This window comes from Sceloporus occidentalis, unplaced genomic scaffold (assembly GCF_023333645.1).
Source record: "Sceloporus occidentalis isolate IW3139 unplaced genomic scaffold, rSceOcc1.0.p SCAF_3, whole genome shotgun sequence".
NCBI lineage: Eukaryota > Metazoa > Chordata > Lepidosauria > Squamata > Phrynosomatidae > Sceloporus > Sceloporus occidentalis.
Window position 1 is genome coordinate 91,209,586 of NW_028316983.1, and position 17,269 is coordinate 91,226,854.

Below are 17,269 nucleotides of genomic sequence, written 5' to 3' on the forward strand. Positions count from 1 at the left end.
CTAGAGACCTTGGCCTTGTTCCCACTATGGTTTAAACCGGACTGTGATTCCAAATGATCTGGCTTAAACCACCATAGACCTTATAGCACTCACAATTTTCAACGTTCTGGGGGCTGGAGGAGGACGCTTGTGTGCGTGCGCGTCCTGCAAAAAACGGAGTTTACCACACACGAAGATGTCCTCCAAGAGGCCCCGTTCCGTCCCCCGGCGCGCACCCGTTCGCATCCAGTCCTGACGGGTGCCATTTTTTGCTGACGGAAGGTAATCCATCAGGCAAAAATCACACCCGTCAGGACTGGACACGAACGGGTGCATGCCGGGGGATGTAATGGGGCCTCTTGGAGGACATCTTAGTGTGTGGTAAACTCCGTTTTTTGCAGGATGCGCGCGCACACAAGTGTCCTCCTCCAGTCCCCAGAACGTTGAAAATTGTGAGTGTGATAAGGTCCCATGTTTCCCACTTAATTTGAATCACTGAAGCAATTTGGAAAAGGGGGTTTTTGGAAAAGGGGGTTTTGGAAAATGGTTTTTACCCATTTTTTCCCATTTAACCCGCATCAAAAAGATGCTGGTAAAATGGGTTGTTTTGGGGACTGAAACAATTTATTTGGAAATAAATCAATTCAGCCCAAGTGGGAACAGGTGGATTCCAATCAGATTTGAATCCACCCTGGTTCCCAGTGGCAGCGGCTTCCCCGGCCTTCCAGCCATACCTCCATGCCTGCTCTATCCTCCTGGCATGCCTCTCTTCTTCTGCTCCAGCATGCCTCAGCCCTCGCAGCCTGCCTCTCTTCTTCCACCCCAGCCTCTCTTCTCTTCCACCCCTGGTATGGCCAGGAGGATGGAGGGAGGCATGGCAGGGAAGACATGGCTGTTGCTTCCTGCACCAATTCTTGAAACTGGCACAAACATAGTGGGAACCACTCTGTTTGCTGAACTGGTTTCAGGAATCGATTCAGGAATCGAATCTAGAGGTAAATGGGAATGAGGCCATTCCATCAGCAAAAGTGTGATTGATGGATACTTGGATCACACAAACTTTACAGTTTAACCCACGCACAATGGAACTCCCCATCCTTAGAGATTTATTTAGCCTGTGTTGATATTTTGGTTTCTTAAATTTTATTTTTGGTCTTACAGGCTATGGTCTGCAAAATAACTCTGCCATCTTTCAGTAAGTTGTTTCTTTCGCTCATACAGACATACATATAATAATAATACTATAAATTATTTATCTGTCTGCTATATTATAGAGATCCACATGCTTGATCTCTCTCTCTCTCTCTCTCTCTCTCTCTCTCTCTCTCTCTCTCTCTCACACACACACACACACACACACACACACACACACACAGACATAGATAGTAGAAATCTTTATCATAGAAAGTGAGGCAAAGAAGATCACACATACTTTTAAACAACAAAGAATACAACTCGGTTACACCAAGAACATATAAGACCAAAATTATTTGGATTGTACTGCCATATCTTTACATATTTCATAATGGGGAAAAAGTGTACAACATGGACTAACCTAATGATAAAAGTGTAAAATTGGCAGAAGATTCTTAAGAAATCATTTCAATAAGCACTTATGTATAAGATGGGTTTTTCCCCCAATACTTTTTTTCAGCTAGTGTTTCATAATGTCATCTAAAATTTCTATGACAAACCAAAAAGACTGTAAATCAAGAATAATGACTAACGAACACTGACAAAACTGGCTAGTATACACTACATATAGGGCATATGATTATGGCATGATCAGGTACATATTTTCTTAGAATAAAACACTGAGTTTTATCTCAGAAAGTATATATAGCATTGTATCCTGAAAACTAAAGAAAAATTCACACAAGCAATAAGGTTGAAGCATGAAGTTGCAGTATTAGAATTAATTGTTTTAATAAAGATTGGAGGCTTCTCTCTCTCTCTCTCTCTCTCTCTCTCTCAGCATCAACCCAGGTGGACTTATGTACTATAATTGCAGCTCATGCTACCTGGCAGTTGTTTCCAGGCTGCATTTATATTAAAAGGGAGTCACTATCTGTATGTGATTATTGGCTCAGTGTGATTAAGATAATGAACTCAGAAATTATCATATATCTTATCTCTGGAACTGACCTGTCTGTGTGTGTGTGTGCGCGCGCGCATTTTGGGGGCATGCTGGAAGCTGGTATCCAGTATCTCCTTTTGCAATGTCCCAGGTATGCAAGAACAGCTGAAGGCTCCTGGGCATAGTTCCATTGCCTAGATGCTGAACAGATGATGGGTTTTGGCCTATCTTTCACATAGGGAAGAGGCAGTAGCCTTACATGTGGTCAAGGTTGTTTCTTCTTCTTCAAATGTTCAAGCTACTATGGGGAAGAGGGAGAGAAGAGGCAGCAGTCTACACCTCATAGATGATGGCATCAGTACACTAGTTATTCCATCACCAGTATATATAATGTTTCCCAAACAAAATATTCAAATACATGGTGAGTGTGGCCCAGTCACCTCTATAAACCTCTCAGCATTCATGCAAGAACTGAGAAAGTTATTGGTTTTCAGATAAACTGGCCTGTGATCAAGAAGCTGGGAAATAGTATCTGTACTCAAATATTCATAAAATTAATCTAGAACTGTCAGCATTCAACAGGACTGCCAGAAGCATCACAGTTTGCATATTGTCATAAAACACACCTGTGTAGAGACTGACTGCTAACATATTCATTGTGGTATTTCTACTTCATCTGCAAGAAAAATGGACAATGAAGATTCCTTTTTGAAAAGTAAGACATATACGACAATTTGTCAAATAAAATAAAAAGTGAATGCTGTACCTTTTACTGTTAAGTACACCTGCATTGTTCTGGGTGTGTGTTGGGTCTGCACTGAACAAGTATACGGACCATCATCTGACACATCCACGTCTTGTATCTGGAGGCTGTACTCCCTTTTATTTGCTGTTGCAATTGAAACTCGAGGATCTACTGACCACTTGTCTCCTCCTGCAAAAATAATACTTGATCGGTTCAGCCAGGCACCTTTTGAAGCTCCATCTTCCAAGTAACATCTGTAGATTTCAAAGGAAAGAAACAATTTTTTAAAAAATGTGTATACATTTTTATATACATGTATTATAAAGGTAGGAAGATTAAGATAACAATTTCAAGCCATCTGGGTGTTCAGCTCTGCACTTTTTAATGCAATCTTCCATAATATTTGTTCAAGAATGACAGTGGAATGCAAACACAATCCAATGATCTGCTACTATTTAGCTCTCTACTTTTGCATTTTTCCCCCAAGGGAAAAAGAGAATCTCCTAAATAACCTAGAACAGAAGAAAACAGTAGAAAGCTGTAGATGGGAAATAGAAATACTGGATGTTATGAGGCCGTGTTCTAGAAAATGCCAGGTACAGCTGCTAGCAAAACGGTAGGAATAAACTCTTCTAGAACATGGTCTCATAGCCTGAAAAACCCAGAAAAAAAATATGATACAGAGTTGCTGCCACAATTTGTCAAAATCAATGCCGATGGGAAAGATAGGAGTTCCTTCTCAGGAGAAACATCTGAAGAACTTGGGAGAGAAATTAGAAAATTTTCAGTATGACATTTCTCAGTCTGTGCTTTACCCTTGAGTCCCTATATTGGGAGAAAAGCAGGATATAAGGAAATAAAATAATAATAAAATACAGTGGACCCTTGTTATACGCTGGGGTTTGGTTCCAAGATCCCCCGTGGATAACAAAATTGTGGATGCTCAAGTCCCATTAAATATAATGACACTGCAAAATAGTGTCCCTTATTAAAAACAATGGAAAATCAAGGTTTGATATTTGAAATGTATACTTTTTTGAACATATTCAAACTGTGCATGCTTGAATCCATATATAAAAAAATCAGTGTATAAGAAGAGCTGACTGTATAACCCTCAGTGTGGCTTTCATGACTGGAGAATAGTGATCTTTGGACTGTTGAAGATCACACTCACTGTCTTGAAAAAAGCTAAATTATACATATAAAAGAAGCTTGTGTGCCATCATAATGACCAAAACATACTTGTTTGGGGACAGTGGCCTGTTACAGACAGCCAAAATAAAGCTGCTTCAAGTCACAGTGGAGGTATGTTGTTTCAATGATGCATGCGTCCTAAGAGTCCAGAAGTCGCACCAAAGCCACGCTCCAGCCCTAAGGACTGGAGCGTGGCTTTGGTGCGGCTTCTGGACTCTTAGGACACATGCATCATTGAAACACCATACTTCCACTGTGACTCGAAGCAGCTTTATTTTGGCTGTCTGTAACAGGCCAATGTCTAGTTGTTCATCTTTCAGGTGCCACAAGATTCTTTGTTCTTTTTTGCTGCAAAGGATTAAGATAACTACCCATCTAAAAATAAATTACACACCACGGTTCATGATTTGGACATAGCTTGTCCACATTCCCAAAACAAATTGCCCTGTTTATTAGCAGATCAAGCATAAATGGGCTTTACCTATTTTTACTGAGAAACATACAACTCAGACTCCAGAGAAATAGAAAGAAAAGATTTAGTAGTACTTCACTGGTAATGAATACAGTAATCAGTATCAGGATGGTATGTATGGGTTTAGCAAATTGTAAGGAGCACACTGATGTACATTTTATTAAAAATAAATTGTGACAAAATAGACGTTTACAATATTAGATCATGAAATTGGAACTCTGTTCATATCAACAGAGCTCACTAAATGTTAGCAGTGAATGATATTCCAGTCAATGTGACAGACTGCTGCCTCTCTAAACTTCATTTTGAAAATGTTCTGCTACAAATTGAAGAGTGGTTCTTTTAAATGAGCACAAAGTACAGCCAGTGAATGAAATACACATCCATCGAAAAGGGTTTGACAGAATCTCTACACAATCCCTCAGGGGCTTGAACACTGTGCTGAAGATTGCTACAAAATCCCAAGCTGAATTCAACAGGGCAAGTTACTGCCAACAGTATAAAACTAATCAGTTCAAAAATAAGGAACAAGGTATATTGCAGAATCTAATTTGCAGCCAACTTCATCCTCCTGCCAAACCAAAACCAAGAGGATTCTTTAAAGATTTGCATTAAGAAAAAAAACTATTTCCACATTGATCTCAAGAAAAATGTATAGAGCCTGATTTGAAAACTAAAGCATTAATATCTTGTTATATCAAAATATTTAGGGGGGAAATAAAAAATAATATTATTGAATAATAAGTGGACATTTCACAGTCTTCTAAGAATTTTAATAGTGACAATTAGAATTTAAGTCATGATGCTGATCCACAACCAACAAATGGAAAGGGATTTCCAGCAATTTGAAGAAACCAGCAGGAAGCTTAATTATATTTTTATTTAATAGGTCATCCCATCATGTTAGATTAAATGATTAAATGATCAGACAATTTCTTATTTCAAAAAAGGTCCTGCTAGCTCAGGTTCAGTGGCACATTGGTTTTCCAAAAAAGGAAATATGCATTAGGTGTTGGTACAATAAAATATGGCCTACAAAAACAGTACACTGGATCAGTCCTAAAGATGCTACAAGTGTTCAAGACTGGGCCCAAAACACATGGGCCATATTAGGCAGCTTACAGCTGCTTTGGGATGTGGTGTTAAGTTTTACCAAAGTTATCTACCACAAAACTGGGGAAATTTTCTTTAAAAGTAGGACAAATGTAGGACATTAAAGAAAAAAGAGGGCACGATCAACTAAAAGCCAAAAACATTAATATTTTTAAATATATATATATAAATGCATGTTTCAATCTTAGTCATGCTCAAGCCCTAAAACAACATACCCTGAATACTCCTAACAACCTTCTGGTTGCATGAGTTCAGTATTCTCCATGTAGTCAAAGGCATATAATATTTCTGTTTTTGTCAGCATGTTATTATCTAAACATTTCTGAGTTCTTCTCCAATCATCTGGATAAATAAAAAATTACTATATCTTCCATATTTTTCCCTCTGAAAGGGCTTTGTTGTTGGTAGTGATATAAGAAACAGTACAGACTTTTTGGATGTTATGTTGAACCCACCATGCTTCTACATGCACCAAAAGTATCATCACAGAGTGTGTGATTTTCACTTAGAAGCTGGTCCAAGAGCTCATGTGGATTGTGAAACCATAGAGCTTCTTAATGTGTGTGTATGTGAATACTACACTTTCTTAAGTGAGTTTAACAGATCATAGAAAACAGTAGTGGATACTCGATAGGAGGCAATAAAAGAAGGATGGACAGCATTCTGGGTTGGTGATGGGGACTATACTTATTTCCTAAACACCTTGAGGGCTTCATGCGCTGTCCAGGGTTTGACCTCCAACACCCTGATTTTTTCCTCATAAAAATGTTTTCCCTATCAAAAACCAGTCAAACAAATCAGTTTCTTTTTTTTTGCCAGAGGGGTACCAGGCAATATCACACAACAGAACAAGAGCATCAACAGAAATATTCTGATTTTGCCCCAGTGGCCCATAAAACAGCAAAGCAGAAGTGATACATCCTGCTTGTCCATACTCAGCGCCATTCAGGGGGAGACTGGCATTGTCACTGGGCTCAGGAAATGCCACATTCAGCTCTAATGCTAAACACAACACTTTCTCTGATCCTAACCCTCAAAACACTGGGATGTCATTTAGGTCATAAAATAATGAGCAACTGTATTTTTGTTTTTAATATTCCCATGCATGAATGTTAAGACCCAGAAAACATATTCTTGATGCAGAACATATCTACCAGGCTTTAAAAATGGGAGTGAAACTCTTACTGTCAGTTCATTATTTTCATTCTGGACACATTGATCTGAATGGAGGAAAGACTGAGTTCTCAGCCTTTGTGGATAAAAAAGAGACGTCTTCAACATTCAACTCTGCACTACAAATTCTTCATACAATTACTTGCAACCACATATTTAGAGAAGAGATCCTTATCTAAAGAACTATGTTATAGCTTTGACTCATGATCATTATGTTCAGACTCATTAGGAATATGGTTGTTACAGGGCAGTTGAGAAAGCCTTGAATCTGAAATGGATATATGAGTGTGCTCAAGGAGATGTGTAATAAATCTGTATGAATGAGGGATATGCTAGTCGCTTCTTTCTAGCAGGGTATCAGACAAAGTGTCTGAGTAATTATGACTTATGCACACCAAATTGCTTTTACTCAACAGCACTCTCTGCTCTGAGTGTGACCTCTCACTGAAGGAGGTTACTAAGGCCCTCTTGATTCATAGAGATGCATTAAGCACCTCCCTAAGCACCCCATCCATCTGATTCAGTGCTTTCTCCAATAAAATACGTGACAGTGGATGGCCTAGCCAAAACATACACCAACACAAGCTAGAATAAGGAACAAATATACTACATTTTTAACAAAGGAGCAACATTATGTATAAAAAGAAGTACAAAGGAACGAGAAATGGCATGAATGTGTAAAAATCCTGCCATAGGATGAAGAAATATTAGGAAAATATAAAGAAGGAACTTAAGGAAAGATGTGTGAAATTGTTAATGCTGCTTAATTATATTCACTTTGAAGCCCCGAAGGACTTCAGGAGCTTGAAGTCGCCTCAACAAAGCCAGATTGGGGCCATTATTGTTATCTCTGTACATCTGTATTATTTTAATTATTGGAAGCCGTTTTGATCGTTTCTTACAAATAAGCAGGATATAAATAAAAGTTTTATTTATTTATGGCAGCCACATACCACGGCCTCAATCTGCTGTTGCACTGGCCAAAAAAGGAGCGGCTTTTCAACTGCTCCTTTTTCAGCTGCGGAGAAGCTGCTTCAGTGGCTCTTGTGTGGCCCTACAGTGGCTTCCCGGTGTGTTGGGGACTTGCAGTGTGTAACCACCATGTTCCCGGGACACAAAGAAGCTGGCCCACATGTGAACAGCTGAGCAGCTGGAAGCATGAGGCATCAAAACACTGTGCTCTGAAGCTGATCGGATTGCACACAAAGGTGTAGTCTGTTTCACCCCTTTGTCTACCTGTGTTAGGAGAAGATCTGTAGGTCGATGGTATAGCACTTGATTTCTATGCAAATGGTAGCAGGTCCTTTTCCTAAAATATCCATATAGGCTTGGTGGCCATCTGGATAGATTCCTCACTGAATTGCTGCCAGTTAGCATCAGCATTCCTGAATTAGTTGGACCATTGGTTTGAACTGATCCAGGAGTGTTTCTTATTGTCAAGATTTTTTTTGAGGACCAAAAAATGTTCACTGGCAGATGCTCAGTTAAAATATGGTTTCAGACACTAAGCATTATTGAGGGGACAAAATAAAACAAATACTGTAGCTGCACCAGCAATACAGAAATAATCCAGTTTGATACTATTGTAACTGCCATGGCTCAGAAGAGTGAACATAATGATGTGCTGAAATTATCTATAAATAAAAAGTAGTAGATGAATGCTTGGAGCATCGTTTCAGTTATGGGTGGCTTCAGCATATTCATTCTTCTTAGAAGGAATTTTCCAAGTTCTGCTGTGATGAATGTTATACATAATGTAGCTAGTGTAGAAGGAGGTGGATTGGGCACACCTGGACATGAAGAGTACCAATGCCATTTTGAATGATTGAGCAAAATCTCTACTCTTTTCCCTTCTTTTCCCCTGAGCCCATTGGACTAGGCTCCTAAGAAATAATTTGACATATTTAATTCTATGATTACATACAAACAAAATCTAGATTTACCCATAAATATTTATAATCTCAAGCTAAGATACAAAATAAAATAAAAACATTTAGATATTTTTAAGATATAAAAAATATCTAAAATATTTTGCCACCTCCTCACCGCTGCTGCCAACACACACACACACACACACACACACACACATACTTTAAACAATACAGTTGATAATGCTTTATAAGAAATTGCTAAAAAAATAACACTCCTGCTCAATCAAGTCAAAACCTCAGTACATAAGGCAGCAATTAATTAATGATTAAAGCAATTTCTTCTCTCATATTCATAGTTAAACCCTATGAAAACTATGTTCAAACAGCCAGGGTTAGCCAGGTACTTTCACAGCTGTCTCCATCACCTAATGGGCAGTTCTAAAGCATTCAGAGCACAGCCTTCAAAAGACTGTAAAGCAGCCAGATGCTGTGACATGTGTTTTGAAAGTTGCAGAGTTTTTTCTCTGCTCCTCTTATAAAAAAACAGCTCTTTGGACATCAAGGCTTTAATGCTGAAACGGGTAAGATAAAACAGAGTTGGACTGGGGAAGCATCAGACTTACAGCAAGCTGTTTTATTTGCTCGCAGTGCCTGTTCCACTATCATATTAGAACTACTTGCCAAAAGTCAAAACAATATTGCTTATTGGCCTGATCCTGTGTGATTTCTGAAAGTAAATCCCTCAGTAAAAAAAACCTGTTATCAAAAGGAACTTGCATATTAATGCCACAACACTACCAATAAATGGCAAAATGATGTGCTAGCTTTAATGAGTGCATCGAAATACAGCAGACTGCCATATGATGCTGATGTTAAAGAGAATTTTAAATATAAGAAATCAGATCTAATTCCCATAGTCCCTTTGAGACCTTATTTTCTCTTCATATTGGCCATGAAATATATGACAGTCTAAATCTCGGATTAATGAATCAATCTACATCCAGTTTATTCTACATTTGCTTATGTTCACATTTAAGTTCATTTCATTCCACCTATCTCCTTCAGTATGAGAACAAGTCTTTTCTTCCACACCACGTATTTCTGATGGAAGGCTTATTAACAATTTCTGTTACTCCAAGATGTATTTACAATCATATTCTGAATATGTCTGTGCTGATATGGAGCCCCGGTGGCACAGTGGTTAAATGCAAATATTGCAGCAACTCCCTCACAAACCACAAGGTTGTGAGTTCAATCCCAGCCAGGGGCTCAGGGTCGATTTAGCCTTGCATCCTTTTGAGGTCACTAGTTGTACTCCATTTAGAGACTGCTCAATGTGGTATGAAGTAGTATGTAAATGAAGCTGGTATTGCTTGCTATTGCTTGATTTCAATACAGACATTAGTCCAGAATTCAAAGACATAGTGTGTTAATCTAGATCAGTATGTATAGAGGTATTTTAGCAAAGGAGTACTGCAGAACCTTTGATATTAACTGAGGCCTGTTACAGACTGCCAAAATAAAGCTGCTTCAGGTCTCTTTGGAGGTATGCTGTTTAAATGATGCATGGGTCCTACAAGTCCGGAGGTCACGCCAAAGCCACACTCCATTCCTAAGCACTGGAGTGCAGCTTTGGTGCAGCTTCCAGATTCTTAGGATGCATGCATCATTTAAACAGCATACCTCCAAAGAGACCTGAAGCAGCTTTATTTTGGCAGTCTGTAACAGGCCTGAGAGAAAGAAACAAGTTGGGGCTCGACAGATCGCCCCAAAAGGGCGGACTTTAGCTGCCTGTTTTTACTCCTGACGGAGACTGCACCAAGAAAATGGCGCAGCTTGCATCAGGACTAAAAAGAACCCGCTGACAGCAGCGAAAAGCAGGTTCTTTTTAGTCTGCACTGCAGGTGCCATGAGTGCACCAATGGCATGTGGACAGGGCCAAGCCATGATGGCACCACTGGCATGTGGTAGGGCTTGGGAGCATGCAGTCACTCCGCAGTCCGGAGCCCTAAAATTGGCCCCAGACCAACGCTTTCCGGCAGTCTGTACGGGGCCATTGGCTTTTGTTGATTTTAGTCTACTTCCTAAGATTCATGCAGTGAAGCGTGCAGGAATCGACCTTTATAAGCAGAATAGATTAATAGCAATAGAAATGCAAAACTAGTGAGTATGGTGATGGAGTGACCAGTTCTAATGATGGTTGGGGGACAAAGATATCATGTTACCTAAAGTGAGTAGAAAGCTATGGTGTTGTTGCAATGTAGTTTGATGCTGGCTGAGAATCAGAAAGGAGATGTGATAAACTGATGAAGAGATGTTTGGAGAGTTAACTAATATTATGATATGTGTAGTGTAACAGGAAACCATTGTCTCAGTTAAACCTACTATTGATGGACTGGAGTTTGTAGATATATTCCAATTCTGTTGGTTTCCCTTCCAGTCTTCCTTAGTAGTTTTCTTGTTCAAGGACCATTGTTCTGAGGTCTGAGATAGAATGTCCAGGAAGATTGAAGTATTTTGCAACTGGTTTTATATATCCTCATTCCTAATGTCTGTTTTATGTCCATTTATTCTCTAGAGCAATGACTGGCCTGTTTGTCCAGTGCAGAGTGCTGAAGATAATTGTTGACAGAGGATGGCATACATCATGTTGAAGGATGAGCAAACAAAAGTGCTCCTAATATTATGAGGAATATATGAGGAAGCAAATATCTAAGGAAGTCAACAAAAGCTTATGCTTCTCTCAGTCTCAAAGGTGAGGCAATACTCCTTTGCATTAGTCCTGTTGTTGTTGTTGCTGCTGCAGGAATATGAAGTGGTTGAATTCTTTGAGCATCCAGAACCAGTAAAGACTGAAAATGGTGGTGGTAGTGATAGTGAGACATTTTTCTACTTTCCTGATTTAGGTCTATTAAAAACAAACTTATCAGAATGTCCCCAGTGGTACAGGAATGTAGTCTTTGTAGAATATACAAGATGAAAGCTTCATGAGTTCAACTATTAAGAAAAGCTGACAAAGAAAATGCAAAAAGAAAAGAGTCTGAAATAGTCATGAAAGTGTGTTGTTTTGCTTGTGTGTGCATTATTAATACAGTAATAGTAGCAATCATATTACTATACTACACCTACTCCACTAGAAAAGCCTCAGTGCTCTATTCTACAAAAGAATTTTACCAAACAAACAAACAAAACAAAAAACAAACCTCCTTAAAATATTTTACAAAATAACTTAAAAACATATGCTGGAATTTTGTACCTCTGATTTTCTGAATGTACATCATGAGCCCTATCTGTAAACTGTAAAATGAATCTATGAATGCAGACTATAGAAGTAGAAATTATGTGAAGTCTGACATTGTATACAGTAGTGCTGGGACATCACAGGAAGCTTTTTTTGTTTGCCACCCTTTCAGATGTAATCCTTGTTGATGGATTAGGATCACACCATAATGGATATAAACAGCTCTCACATGAAAATGCATTGGAATAAAAGATAATTCTTTTGATTTCATCCCCAATTCATTTCCCAGTTCCTTCAAAATATCAGAAGGAACGACACCCTATAAAATGGTTCACACAGAGAGAAATTTATGCAAGATTTAAAATGGATGCAAAATTATATGATTTTGAAAGGGAAAAACAAATGACAGAATTAGGAAAGATATTAATTGAAGGAAAAGATAAAATAATCGGAAAATTATATAGCATATCATTAAAATTTGAGATGGAAGAAGAAACCAATGATTAAGGAGGCTAAAAGTGTAGGCCATTCAATACAGTGCATGAATGGGAGCAAATATGGACAAAAAGAATTAAATATACAGTCTCTCAAACTTAAAGGAAATTTTATATAAGATGTTTTTTCAGTGGTAACTCTCGCCAGATAAAATTGCAAAATTTACAAATTTAAGAAATAATAAATGCTGGAAATGTGAAAGGGAAATAGGAACTTTCTATCATTGTTGAGGGTGTGTAAATAGACATGACTTATTGGAATATGATTAATAGTATGATAAATGAAATATTAGAAATGAATCTGCATCTAGAAGCAGAATTTTATCTTTTGGGAATATTTGCTGAAGAATTAGAAAAAAACATGGTAAGGTCCTATTTTATATAGTTTCACTAGCAAGGATAATGTATGCTCGGAAACGGAAGAATAAGGAAATTCTGACAACAGAAGAATGGCTTTATAAGCTTTATGATATGTTGGAAATGGATAAATTGACCCAAGTACTAAGAAATAGAGCAATGGAACAATTTTATAATGAATAAGGTAAAATATAACATTTCCTGAAAGAAAGATGGGGAGATATAGCAATATTGAACTTATAAGATAGTGAAAGGATGGTGTTTACTAAGAAACAGGAAAGTATATCAAAGTCAGTGAAAAATGAAAACAGGTCAGATATTGGTGGGAAGGAAGTCAGTATGAAAGGTATGATTGAGAAGGTGAGATGCAGTTGAGTTATATAATATAAAGAATAGGAGAGAAGACAGAATTGAAGGTTGTACGAAAGGAAAAGTATGTAAGTATGTATGTAGAAGTTATGAGTAGGGGTGGAGAAAGCAATAAAAAGTAGGTGAGTTGGGCAAAAAGGTCATAGAAAGGAAAGCTGGAGAGCTGGTAGTTTAGTGGAATTGGTGTAGGAAGATGTGAAGGAAATAGGGTAGGAGAAAAGAAGAAGGAAAGGGAATGGGTAAAAGAAAGGATAGGAGGAATTGAACCAATATGTCAAGATGTGTATTGGTATTGGTAGGATGTGTATGATAGGTTAATAATTCAATAAAAGTATGGATTATAAGATAGCTAAATAAGTTTAATGAAAAAATAATATACAAATGAGGCTACCTGACTTATCAGGCTGGCCTTGTTGCTGCTGGGGTGGGGTGGGAGGGTTGCTGCAAGCCAACACATCCATCCCTGGACAGCTGTGTCCCAGAGGATGCTGCATCAGGTTTGCAGGGTTATGATTGGCTGGCGGGGCAGCGTGAGGGCAGTACTTCTGGCCCTGACATTGGGACTACAATTCCCGACATGCATCAAGGCCGGAAGTACCGCCCGATTGGTTGGATGCTGGAGAAAGGGGCTCAAGGGATTGGCCAGGAGGTTGGAAGGGGCAGGAGTTTTGGGGCATCCTGGACTTCCATTGCCTGTTGGGCCTATTAAAGGCCACTTGGCGTAGGTGGTTTGTCATCCCAAGGCTTGGTCATGACCAAGCAAATTGGTCATCGATCAATTCAGAGACTGGTCGATGCCAGATCCAGACCTCATGTGCTTTGGGGCCAACCCTACCTGTAAGCTGTCTTAATAAAGTTGTGGCTTTTTCCTCCAGCTGAGTGCATGGTGCCTTTATTCGTGGCGCCTCCGCTCCATGCCAATAAAATAGTTACTAGGTAAGGTAAGGGATTGTTAGTGGGCAAAAAAATAGGAGAGTATTTGTGATAACATCTAATGTTATTTTTTGTGATATGTTCTGTATCAGTTTTGTACATGGGCACACTGTAGTTGTATGTGTTTTATAAATGTGTATGTGTGTGTGTATATATGTGTGTGTGTGTGTGTGTATAGAAAATTCACCACTAACAACAACAAACTCTCATCTCTGGAATATATCATTTGTAGTATCACAATTTGACTGTTACATTTCAATTGATTTAAAAGCAATAATTCTGTTTCAAAAAAGATTTCTCCTATTAAAATTATTTTGTTATATTTAAGTGCAAATTATGCAGTGGATTCATTACTACTCAGCGTTTATTATGGACTTCATCTTTGTCTTTCTTCAGTTTCTTTCAGTTTCTTGCTGGTCACCATAAGATTATGCTTAATGCACTTTATTAATTTAAAAAATCTCTAAGAAGCACCAATTATTCCTTATGAATAAAGAATGACTATACAGCAAAATTAATTAAACCCAGCACTGCAGTCATTAGACAGAAGTGACATTAATCCTTATATTTTTCATGTCTCTTGAGAAACTTTTCTGTGAGCAAGAGTTCAGCTTCAGTTGATTTTCTATTTATAAAAAGATTACTGTGTGAGTAGTGGAAAATGTCTACTTTAAAAAATGTTATGATTATTTAACCCACTTTTTTTCTTTTAAAAAAGGTAATTCTATCATATCTCATTGGGAATTTCCTGTATTACCTTCAGAGATGAGATGATGCAATATTCCCTCTCTTTTGATACTAACACTCAGACACATTATGCAAGCATAAAATACATTTTAAGTTTTATCATCACCTTTGCCATAATGAAAAATATATTTGATGTCCACGGCTTATTTCTTATATTGAAAAAGATAAACTTGTATCTTAATTTTGGAAATTCAGCGTGACTACTTTACCGAAAAAGACTAGTAGATGCATAGGCAACTATACTACGTTTTTACACAAGGGCATTCCAAAGATTCTCAAACTTACATCAACAAGAGGGATTTTGCACATTGCTCAGGCAATATGGATGACTGGCCAGGCTTTATTTAATTTCCAGATAATAAATGAGTACACTGATTGGTTATTTACCAACTATTCCACCGATAATCTCTTCTGGATACAAACTTGAACACCATTAGGAAGCACTGGTTGGCATTCCATTGTTTAGCCCCAACTAGAGTACACTCACAAACACCATTGGCAGGTTATATGCTGTTGTGATGATGCCTGTAAAGTGCCATGCAAATTTATGGTGCAATATAAATAAGCATTAATAATAGTAATAATAATGGAGAGGAAACCTGTAGGTAAAACCCACTGGATTGATAAATCTACTCTAGTCAGGATTAACAACAAGATTTAGGACTATGTTGGGCAAAATGTGAGATCTTTTGATCATGTTGTTCTATTGCACATGCTTTGGATTCGTTTAGCTAATTTTGGAGATGGTGGTTATGAACATCCTCCATTCAAGTCATACTTAATCATATACACAATACGTTTTATATGCACACATCATGCATCCAATTTTTCATGGTGGGAAGCATTTTCAGAATCTTCTGGGAGGCCCACAAACAGCACATAATGAAAGTAGCATTCTTCATTTTTCTTCTCCAGCAACTGGAAGTAACAGATAATAAAAATGACTAATAGACATTTGCAGCTTTATCCTCTGTTAAATTGTTTAATTCCTCCTTTAAGCTAACTTGGTGCCATCACTATATCTTATGCAAGTGAAGCCTATAGTTTAGCTATGTGAAGAAGTACTTCCTTTCGTTTCTCCAAAATTGTTGTTGTTGTTGTTGTCCACCCTCAAGCTGATCTTGACCCATGGTAACACTGTAGATGAGGCATCTCCAAGACTCCCTGTCCTCCACTGCCCTACTCAGTTCCTCCAAATTCATACATGTAACTTTTTTTTATAGTCCATCCATCTAGCATGAGTCTTCCTCTCTTTCTGCTTCCCACCACCTTTTCCAGCATTATTTTTTCCCAATGAGTTGTGCCTTCTCATGATGTGGCCAAAGTACGACAGTCTTGGCTTCCAGGGAGATTTCTGGTTCGATCTCTTCTAGGACCCACTTGTTTGACTTCTTGGCTGTCCATGGTATCATCAGCACTCTTCACTAGCTTCACATTTTGAATGAATTGATTTTCCTCCTATCTTCTTTCTTAACTATCCAGCTCCCACATCAATATATGGTGATGGGGAATACAGTGGCTTGGATGATTTTTGTGCTCAGTTGTGTATCTTTAATTTTGGGGGTCTTTTCTAGTTCTTTCATAGCTGCCCTCCCCGTTCTTACCGTATTTCCCGGCATATAAGATGACTTTCTAACCTGGAAAAATCCTCTCAAAAGGTGGGGGTTGTCTTATACGCCAGGTGCAGAAACTTCCGAGCTAGACTGGTCACTGCATATGGTGGGGGGAGCTCAAAAACGGCTGTGGAACTCTGCTCTGGACCCCACAACAAACTCCAACTCCCAGAATTCCATAGCAAAGAGCCAGACCTAGAGTTAACGCGCTGCCAAACTGGGTTATTTCTCCAGTGTGGATGCAGCCACAGTTCTCCTCCTCCTCCTGCTCCTCCTCTTTCTCTCCCTGGATCCCATCCTCCATTTCATGCTCCTATGCTCCTCGGGTTTACAGCAGCAGTGGAGGAATGCAAAGCTCACAGTTGCACCATTTTGCAGGCAAAGCAAAGGCAAAGCAATGCAAGGCAATGGGGAAAGCAGAGCCAAAGCTTCTCCAAATGGAATGCTCGGGGCTGGGGCTGTAGGGGAGCCTCCTTTTGTTCCCTGCCAAGTCGTGGAAGGGGGTAAAAAAAAAAGAAAAAGAAAAGAGCCCTGGCTTTTTCTTTTTTTTAAGTATCCTCCTCTGGCCCTTCTCTCACTCACTCATATAGAAAGAAAGCCAAGAGATAGGAAAAGAGGGGAAAGGAGGGGGAAAGGGTGGATCTTTTATTTTTAAACTCCAGAGTGGGTTTTGTGGTGCTGCAAGGACCCACCTCAGTGGCGCAAAATAGTAATGAGGATTTTGCATTAGAAAGGGAGTGTACTGAGGGGAAAAAGACACCCCTCTCTGAGGCATCTCTTAGTCTTAACATGCATCTTATACGGCGAATATATGTCAAACTCTAACTTTAAACTGGAAAAGTTGGGGGTCGTCTTATAAGCCCAGTCGTCTTGTATGCCGGAAAATACGGT

The 17,269-nt window shown here is 38.7% G+C and overlaps 1 protein-coding gene across 2 annotated transcripts in view; it reads right to left on the reverse strand.

Moving 5' to 3' along the window:
• The window catches only part of NEGR1 (neuronal growth regulator 1), a 684,663-nt gene that overhangs the window by 379,695 nt on the left and 287,699 nt on the right, over positions 1-17,269 (reverse strand). For both annotated transcript variants that reach the window (XM_089515440.1, XM_089515441.1), the window contains exon 2: positions 2,823-3,055. In XM_089515440.1, coding sequence (XP_089371566.1) covers positions 2,823-3,055 — 233 coding nt within the window. The remainder of the gene's footprint in view (positions 1-2,822; positions 3,056-17,269) is intronic.